The sequence below is a fragment of the Atractosteus spatula genome, chromosome 7 (assembly GCF_055471065.1).
Source record: "Atractosteus spatula isolate fAtrSpa1 chromosome 7, fAtrSpa1.hap1, whole genome shotgun sequence".
In the NCBI taxonomy this organism is placed as follows: domain Eukaryota; kingdom Metazoa; phylum Chordata; class Actinopteri; order Semionotiformes; family Lepisosteidae; genus Atractosteus; species Atractosteus spatula.
This window is the reverse complement of record NC_142712.1, coordinates 36,607,021-36,616,483: the sequence shown is the minus strand read 5'-3', so window position 1 is coordinate 36,616,483 and position 9,463 is coordinate 36,607,021. Positions and strand designations below refer to the sequence as shown.

The window sequence follows — 9,463 nt, the reverse complement described above, 5'->3', positions numbered from 1 at the left end:
CTTATCTGTTTGTATAATTTATTTCAATTTTAATTCAGTAATGTTGCATTTTTAGTTATGCTTTGAAAACTATTACTTTCTTCATATGAAACTAAATGTGGACATGCATACAACTGTATACCTTTCAAGAATAACCTTAATGCTTTAAGTAAATTAATATTACAATACAGTTATTTGCTGCTAACATCACCTTTAGTAGCGGAAAAGTGTTAAAACATTTGGTAAATATTAAAAAAGTGAAGTTATTTAACAGTGATACAAGTGTTCAATTCAATTATTTGATACAATTCAACAACAAAAAAATCTGAATTACTTTAAAAAAAGTAACTTTGCCAATGGCACAAACTGACGTTGGACAACAGGCTTGTTTTACTTTCAAAACTCTCCACTTATCAATTATTCCAATTTATTTTGAATTAGAAATGAGAATTAAACAAGCTCAAAAATGGATTGCTATTCTCAGGATGTCTTAAAAACAAAGCAATTGAGCCTGGTGGATTTTGCCCACATGGCTTACTTCTGCTTTTACGCTGTTTATGCTACAAATTTATTCTGACTTGCACTGGGAATTGCAGGACCTCTTCCCCCAGACGATGGAGGTGCGGCACATACTGAAAGCGGCGGGCTTCATCTGCCTGGACGCGGTGGGGATCCCTGGGAATCTCGGCCTGCTGCTGTTCTTCTGCCGCCTGCGCATCTCGCAAGGTGGGCTTCCGCCCAGCGACCTGGTGCTTGGGAACCTGGTCTTCGTCAACCTGGTGGTGGTGCTGTGCCGCGGCATCCCGCAGGCCCTGACTGCACTGGGCGTGCGGAGCCTCCTCGGGGACCCCGGCTGCAAGGCGGTCATCTTCGCCTACCGCATGGGCCGGGCCATGTCCATCTGTGTCACCTCCCTGCTCAGCTGCTACCAGTGCGTTGTCGTCGCCCCCCCTGGCTCGTGCGGCTGGACCAGGCTGAAGAGCTGGCTCCCGCATCGCATCCCCCATGTGCTCCTGCTGCTTTTCGGGATGAACGTCGCGGTCTGCCCAGCCTCGCTACTCTATTCCTCGGCCGCAACCAACTCCTCCCTCTCCGAGTACACTCTGAACCTGGAGTTCTGCGTCGTGGCCTTCCCCAGCTTCGAGGTGTACATGGGAAACGGGGTGATGCACATTGTGCGGGACGTTGTCTTCGTGGGCATGATGGCCAGCGCGGGCGGCTACATCGTCGTGATCCTGTACCGCCACAGGAAGCAAACCAGGGGCTTGCAGGGTGCCGACCGCACGCAGAGAAAGACAGTGCAGGCGTCCAAGGCTGTCCTTACCCTCATCGCCATCTACATCATCCTGTTTGGCCTGGACAATGTCGTGTGGATTTACACCCTCTGCGTGTCCCGTGTCCATCCCATCATCTCCGACATACGCGTCTTCTTTGCCTCTTGCTACTCCGCCCTGAGCCCCGTCTTCATTATCACCACCAACAAAAAGATTGCGGCCAGTCTGAGCTGCTGCAAAGGGAAGGACCAGAAACTTCTCATTGCGGAGTCCACCGTCTCACACTTGTCACCTGGTCAGTGATACCTGCACACGCAGCTCAAACCCTCGATGGGAACATTTCTTTACGGGTGACTTGTGAGAAAGGAGATGTACTGTAGAGCCTGCTGAAAACGCCAAAGTGATTATAATCTGCTCTGTCGTCTAAATGAATGCACTGCACATTTGGTAACTTTGGAATTTAAATCAGAACTACAATTAGAATAGAACATTTTCCAATAACAAGACGCAATAAGGTTTTCAGAAACATGATCACGTTAATTTAACTAACACAGGGAACTATTTCACACTCAGTAGAAAAACAAGTTCTTGGGGTCTTAATCGGCAATCAAAGGAGATTCATTTAGAATGGAGAATAGGAAAAACTTCTTTATAGAAAGAGCTGTAGGTATCTGGAATAAGCTCCCCAGACAGCTGATTAAGGGCCAAAGTCTGGACACTTTTATGAGACATCTGGATGAAATTTTAATTTCACTTAGGCATTAAAATAGCAAGATCTTAAGACGCAAAAAAGACAAAACTACAAATAATCCTGACTTTAATTTAAAATAACCTGACAATACATCCCCCGTGTAATGAATGAAAAGAGACCAAGTGGAACACTTATTATTCAAGACTGAGTCTCTGAGACCAAGCCTTCTGATCTTCCATGCTCAGAAATCACTGCACCATTCCAATCCTGAAAGAGTAGGCCAGACTGCTGGTGTTTTGGATCCATAGGAAAGTGGAACTCACTCACTGTGTCTCACTTCTTCCACTCCGGAGGATGATAGCGAAGGTGTAGCAGGAGTAAGGTTGGCTGTAAAAAAGATGTTTTTTTTAAATCTCACTGCACGTTTCCTCCACCACACCTAAGAGCACCTCAGTCCATCCCTTATCTAACAGACCTCGTATTGGTTACCAGAGGAAACTCTAAACTCCCCAGCCTGTCCTACACAGCTCTCCAGACATAGTGAGCCACGGAGCAGGTGACCGGAAACATTGCTCACAACTGGCTATCTGCAATCATGTCAGTATCAAGAAAGCAGTCTTCCTTACTCAGCCAAGACATGGTCTTCTTCCACCGTTCTTGTGTTAATTTTAATCATGTCTTTTTGAATAGCTGTTAATAAAGATAATTCTTCAACTCGGTTTGAGATTATTTGAAATTAACTAAAATATTAATCACCGAGAACCTGGCATTTTTACAAAATCACACACCTTGGACTGTTAATGTCATAACTTATATTTTTTGTTGTGTATCAACATATAACATTAAAGCTGATCATACATCTGCCCATTCATGAAAATATCCAGCACCTAGGACTCATTTATATAAAGGACCCTGCAGCCAGCATAACGTGATATGGCTCAGATGACTATTTTAAAGAAATTCTAGGTGATTCTGTGCTATTGTTCTTCCCACTTTACACTCTCTGTACTAAAAACGAATTACTGACACCTCCCTCCACTCAAAAGAAACACTTCAAAACTAAAATAAAACTGAAATAAGACTCTTCACTTGCCAAAACAATATGCCTCAATGTTGTTCACATCCATTCATACAAACAGGGAAAATCAGGTATAGGATTATAATCACGATGAAAATATTACTTTGTTTTTCCATTATTCAGAAAAAAACAATTCTTCCAACATATTAAAGAACTACAGTCACCCGTTTTTGGAGTTATCTTTTAGATTTCATTTTCTGTTATTGGGATTGGTGCTCAGCTGTGAGCAATGGGTAGCATTTGGCAATTGTACAGGCTGACCACTTCCTCTGACATCATAGATTGCATCTGGTAATGCTTCAGAGTCACATGAAACTCCCAGAGATCACATTTACCGAGTGTTATTGTTGTATGAATACTGTATACGATAGCAATTAAAAACCATTCCTTTGGGATGTGTCAAGCCGACTGATCTTCAATCTTCATTTCACAGAGGCATCTGAGGAAGTATTCACTGAAAGGAGGATGGCCAATTTGTTAGATCTCTCAAGTCATCAGAGATACTAATGCAATTAACAGCACTTTCATAATTTTCTTGTGGATGTTTTAAAATAGTCGTCTTCTGTTCTAGCACATTTTGCTTTCATAATAGGAGAAAATCTTGTAATATTCCCAAAACCTTACTGGCCTCCCTCGTACGCCCTCGTACGACTGATTTTTAATGTTAGAGTAGGGAGGATACAGGATACACAGCATGCAGCATACAAAGGTGAGGTTAATTCCACACAGAAAAGCAGAAAAAAAAAATAAAACATGCTAGACTTTATACTAATGTGCCCCAATAGCCAAGCCAGAAGAATAACCTGAAGAATGCTCAACAGCTGAAAGATAGCAGTTTTCCTGTCAGCGTGGAATTAACCTTCACCTGTTTCTTATCTGAATAAATTGTGTGAATATACTGCACCAAGACGGGAATCGTGCTCAAATTGGCAAAGTCTTGTACTGTTAAGGTATTTAATTTTCAGCAAAATTAATAAATCAATGATGGCTAGAGCACTGACACCTGACACATTGTGTAAACTTTAATAATCAGTGGCTCTGAGAAAGAAATCACAGAATTAGTCAAATGTAGTCCACTGTGGAGTACTGAAGACTGCAAAGTGTCTGAGCCTCATAGAGATTGTCACATCGACATGCCTGGTCTGCTGCAGCAGCCGTTGGAAAGCAATTATAGAGCTGTGTGACACTGACCCATCTGTTTTTGGCCATCGTGTTGCACCAGGATATCCTGAGTGTGACTGTTTTGTAACAGAAGTCTTATGTGAAACTTGCATTCCTGTATCCTCAGAAGTGCACTAATGGTGTTTCCGTAACATCTGAAGAGTTTTGTAACAGCTTGTTGGGACATTCCAGCTGGAACCGACCCATCACTTGATTAAACTCATCAGATATTCTTGGCATTACTGTGCAAGGGACAGACTTTGAAATGAGTTTATGGTTCCTCAGTGTGTCTCCTTAAATACTTCACAGTTACTGCTTGTGTTCCAATGAATAAGCTGCATCTATATTTGCATGCAAGATTCAAGGGATTTGGTGAAATGTCAAGCTTAAAAGAGATCCTTTGGTCACCAGTTTTCACTTTAAAATGTGTTTAGTTACAGGAAACACAATGAAAGAATCATAAAAAGTAACTGCATAATATAATGCATTTCTGAAGTACATTTTTTAGAAGAGGCAGCATTAAAATTTTTCGGGTAAAACCCCATCCATCAATTCTCTAACCCCAATTCAGGGTCGCAGGGGAGCCGGATCCTATCGCAGCAAGAAACAAGTACAAGGCAGGGTACACCCTAGATGGAAGTCCAGGCCATCGTAGGGCACAGACACACACTCACTCCTAGTGAAAATATTCCCAGACCCCAGTTAACCTACCAGTATATTGTGACAGAAAACTCGAACACCCAGAGGAAGTCCACACAAACTCATGGAGAACATACAAACTCCATATAGATAGCTCTTCAAGGCTGGAATTGAACACATGGTTTCAGTGCTGGGAGGCAGCAAAACCAATCACTGCATCACCTTGCCACCCACTAACTATACATAATTACATTTAATTTCAGATGACCTTCAAAATATAACTGCACTAATAACACGACCTGTGCTACTTGTTTTAGTTACTGTAGGAAACAGAATTACAGAGGTCAATGCCATGAAAAACTGTATATATTTAACAGAAATTACACACTCGTAAAGAAAAGAATAGAGGACAAATAAGCACAGCTGCAACTGTTCACTTGATCTTGAATTGATTTAGTCCTCATACACAGAGAAGGATGTAATAATCATTCTTCAAACTTTGTAGATTCCCATTTTAATATGGCAAAGCTCTGTAGTGATCGCTATTTTGGTCTTCAGCTTGAAAACATTTTGCATCTTCTGAATTAAGTGTTAACTAAGAACAAAATGTCATTAAAGAATTGCACAATTGCCTTATATACTGAATTTCAGTACAGGCTCATCAACATGCATAGCAAAAGGAGCAAACAATTAAATTAATCAGACCCTAATTCTAGAAATGAGATAAGACACCTGCAGATGTCAAAGGAAGACCTCTGGTTTAGTCAGACAAGGGAAGGTGGATGAAGACAGTGTACATGATCAGAAATATCAGCCTTGCATTCACTGGAAATTGAATATGCAATTCAGAAAGAAATATTGCTTCCGAAGTATACAGTAAATTTTAATTTAATAACCCAGTATACTCTCTACTAAGAATGATGTGTTTACGTGTTCTTGTAAGAGATACTGTAGCCATTCTAATTGGATCTATCCCTTTGGGGTTATAACAAAGGAGCTCAAAAATTATAAATTTACAGGACCGGTTTCTGGAAGATCAAAAGAGAAATTCTCAAACACCAGTGCAAGGTAAGAAACAACTTTAATAATAAAATGTAATCAATGTAATCGTTTATTTCATGAAGGACAATGTATTACCACAGTTCTACAAAACTATTGGAACTCAAACATAGTAACTTGTGATTCCTACTGGAACAAGACACATTTCTGCAACAGAATATGTCAGCTTGATTTATTTTGCCTTATCTGTTTGTTTAATGTATTTCAATTTTAATTCAGTAATGTTGCATTTTTAGTTATGCTTTTAAAACTATTACTTTCTTCATATTAAACGAAATATGGACATGCATACAACTGTATACCTTTCAAGAATAATCTTAATGCTTTAAGTAAATTAATATTACAGTACAGTTATTTGCTGCTAACATCACTTTTAATAATGGAAAGGTTTTAAAACCTTTGATATGGATTAAAAAAGTGAACTCATTTAACAGTGCTATAAGTGTTCAATGCAATTATTTGATACAATTCAACAACATAAAAATGTGAGTTACTTTTAAAAAAAATAAATTTGGCAATGGCCCAAACTGACATTGCACAACGGGGCTTGTTTTACTTTCAAAACTCTCCACTTATCAATTATTCCGATTTATTTTGAATTAGAAATGAGAATTAAACAAGCTCAAAAATGGATTGCTATTCTCAGGATGTCTTAAAAACAAAGCAGTTGAGCCTGGTGGATTTTGCCCACATGGTTTACTTCTGCTTTTACGCTGTTTATGCTACAAATTTATTCTGACTTGCACTGGGAATTGCAGGACCTCTTCCCCCAGACGATGGAGGTGCGGCTCATGCTGAAAGCGGTGGGCTTCATCTGCCTGGACGCGGTGGGTATCCCTGGGAATCTCGGCCTGCTGCTGTTCTTCTGTAGCCTGCGCCACTCGCAATGTGGGCTTCCGCCCAGCGACCTGGTGCTTGGGAACCTGGTCTTTGTCAACCTGGTGGTGGTGCTGTGCCGCGGCATCCCACAGGCCCTGACTGCGCTGGGCGTGCGGAGCCTCCTTGTGGACCCCGGCTGCAAGGCAGTCATCTTCGCCTACCGCATGGGCCGGGCCATGTCCATCTGCGTCACCTCCCTGCTCAGCTGCTACCAGTGCGTTGTCATCGCCCCCCCTGGCTCGCGCGGCTGGACCAGGCTGAAGAGCTGGCTCCCGCATCGCATCCCCCACATGCTCCTGCTGCTTTATGGGCTGAACGTCGCGATCTACCCGGCTGCCCTGCTCTATTCCTCAGCCGCGACCAACTCCTCCCTCTCCGAGTACACTCTGAACCTGGAGTTCTGCGTTGTGGCCTTCCCCAGCTTCGAGGTGTACATGGGAAACGGGGTGATGTACATCGTGCGGGACTTCATCTTTGTGGGCATGATGGCCAGCGCGGGCGGCTACATCGTCGTGATCCTGTACCGCCACAGGAAGCAAACCAGGGGCTTGCAGGGTGCCGACCGCACGCAGAGAAAGACAGTGGAGGCGTCCAAGGCTGTCCTCACCCTCATCGCCATATATGTCATCTTGTTTGGCCTGGACAATGTTCTGTGGATTTACACCCTCTGCGTGTCCCGTGTCCACCCCATCGTCACCGACACACGCGTCTTCTTTGCCTCTTGCTACTCCGCCCTGAGCCCCGTCTTCATTATCACCACCAACAAAAAGATTGCGGCCAGTCTGAGCTGCTGCAAAGGGAAGGACCAGAAACTTCTCATTGCGGAGTCCACCGTCTCACACTTGTCACCTGGTCAGTGATGCCTGCACACGCAGCTCAAACCCTCGATGGGAACATTTCTTTCTGGGTGACTTGTGAGAAAGGAGATGTACTGTAGAGCCTGCTGAAAACGCCAAAGTGATTTTAATCTGCTCTGTCGTCTAAATGAATACACTGCACATGTGGTAACTTCGGAATTAAAATCAGAACTACAATTAGAATAGAACATTTTCTAATAATAAGATACAATAAGGTTTTCAGAAACATGATCACGTTAATTTAACTAACACAGGGAACTATTTCACACTCAGTAGAAAAATATGTTCTTGGGGTCTTAATTGGCAATCAAAGGGGATTAATTTAGAATGGAGAATAGGAAAAACTTCTTTATACAAAGAGCTGTAGGTGTCTGGAATAAGCTCCCCAGACAGCTGATTAAGGGCCAAAGTCTGGACACTTTTATGAGACATTTGGATGAAATTTTAATTTCACTTAGGCATTAAAATAGCAAGATCTTAAGACGCAAAAAAGACAAAACTACAAATAATCCTGACTTTAATTTAAAATAACCTGACAACACATCCCCCGTGTAATGTATGAAAACAGACCAAGTGGAACACTTATTATTCAAGACTGAGTCTCTGAGACCAAGCCTTCTGATCTTCCATGCTCAGAAATCACTGCACCATTCCAATCCTGAAAGAGTAGGCCAGACTGCTGGTGTTTTGGATCCATAGGAAAGTGGAACTCACTCACTGTGTCTCACTTCTTCCACTCCGGAGGATGATAGCGAAGGTGTAGCAAGAGTAAGGTTGGCTGTAAATAAGATGTTTTTTTTTAAACTCACTGCACATTTCCTCCACCACACCTAAGAGCACCTCAGTCCATCCCTTATCTAACAGACCTCGTATTGGTTACCAGAGGAAACTCTAAACTCCCCAGCCTGTCCTACACAGCTCTCCAGACATAGTGAGCCACGGAGCAGGTGACCGGAAACATTGCTCACAACTGGCTATCTGCAATCATGTCAGTATCAAGAAAGCAGTCTTCCTTTCTCAGCCAAGACATGGTCTTCTTCCACCGTTCTTGTGTTAATTTTGATCATGTCTTTTTGAATAGCTGTTAATAAAGATAATTCTTCAACACGGTTTGAGATTATTTGAAATTAACTAAAATATTTATCACCAAGAACCTGGCATTTTTATGAAATCACACACCTTGGGCTCAGTTTTCTACAAAGAATAATACTGTGGGGCGGAGCGGTGGCTCTGTGGCTAAGGATCTACACCTGTGGCTGGAAGGTTGCCGGTTCAAATCACGCAGCTGGCAGAGGAATCCTACTCCATTGAGCAAGGCCCTTAACCCCAACTGCTCCAGGGGAGCCGTACAATGGCAGACCCTGCGCTCTGACCCCAGGCTCTCTCTGTCTGTGTGTCTCATGAAGAGCAAGCTGGAATAAGCGAAAAGATAATTCTTAATGCAAGAAAGTGTAAAGGGTTAATAAAGTGATGTTATTGTTGTTGTTCTTATACTGCTCAATCAGCAAAACTAGCTGCTCATTATTTAAAATGAACATAAAAAAATGTTTGTTCTCAAAGAGCTGTTAATGTCACAACTTATATTTTTTGTTGTGTATCAACATATAACATTAAAGCTGATCATACATCTGCCCATTCATGAAAATATCCAGCACCTAGGACTCATTTATATAAAGGACCCTGCAGCCAGCATAACGTGATATGGCTCAGATGACTATTTTAAAGAAATTCTAGGTGATTCTGTGCTATTGTTCTTCCCACTTTACACTCTCTGTACTAAAAACAAATTACTGACACCTCCCTCCACTCAAAAGAAACACTTCAAAACTAAAATAAAAACTGAAAT

The 9,463-nt window shown here is 42.0% G+C and overlaps 2 protein-coding genes across 2 annotated transcripts; both read left to right on the top strand.

Moving 5' to 3' along the window:
• The first annotated feature begins 593 nt into the window (after positions 1-593).
• Positions 594-1,556, top strand: LOC148830889 (olfactory receptor class A-like protein 1). The gene has a single exon (XM_088919991.1). It carries the CDS (start codon positions 594-596, stop codon positions 1,554-1,556), a length of 963 nt encoding a protein of 320 aa, XP_088776117.1.
• Positions 1,557-6,657: 5,101 nt separating this feature from the next.
• LOC148830888 (olfactory receptor class A-like protein 1) lies at positions 6,658-7,620 on the top strand. The gene has a single exon (XM_088919989.1). The coding sequence runs from the start codon at positions 6,658-6,660 to the stop codon at positions 7,618-7,620; it is 963 nt and encodes a 320-aa protein (XP_088776115.1).
• Positions 7,621-9,463: the final 1,843 nt, after the last annotated feature.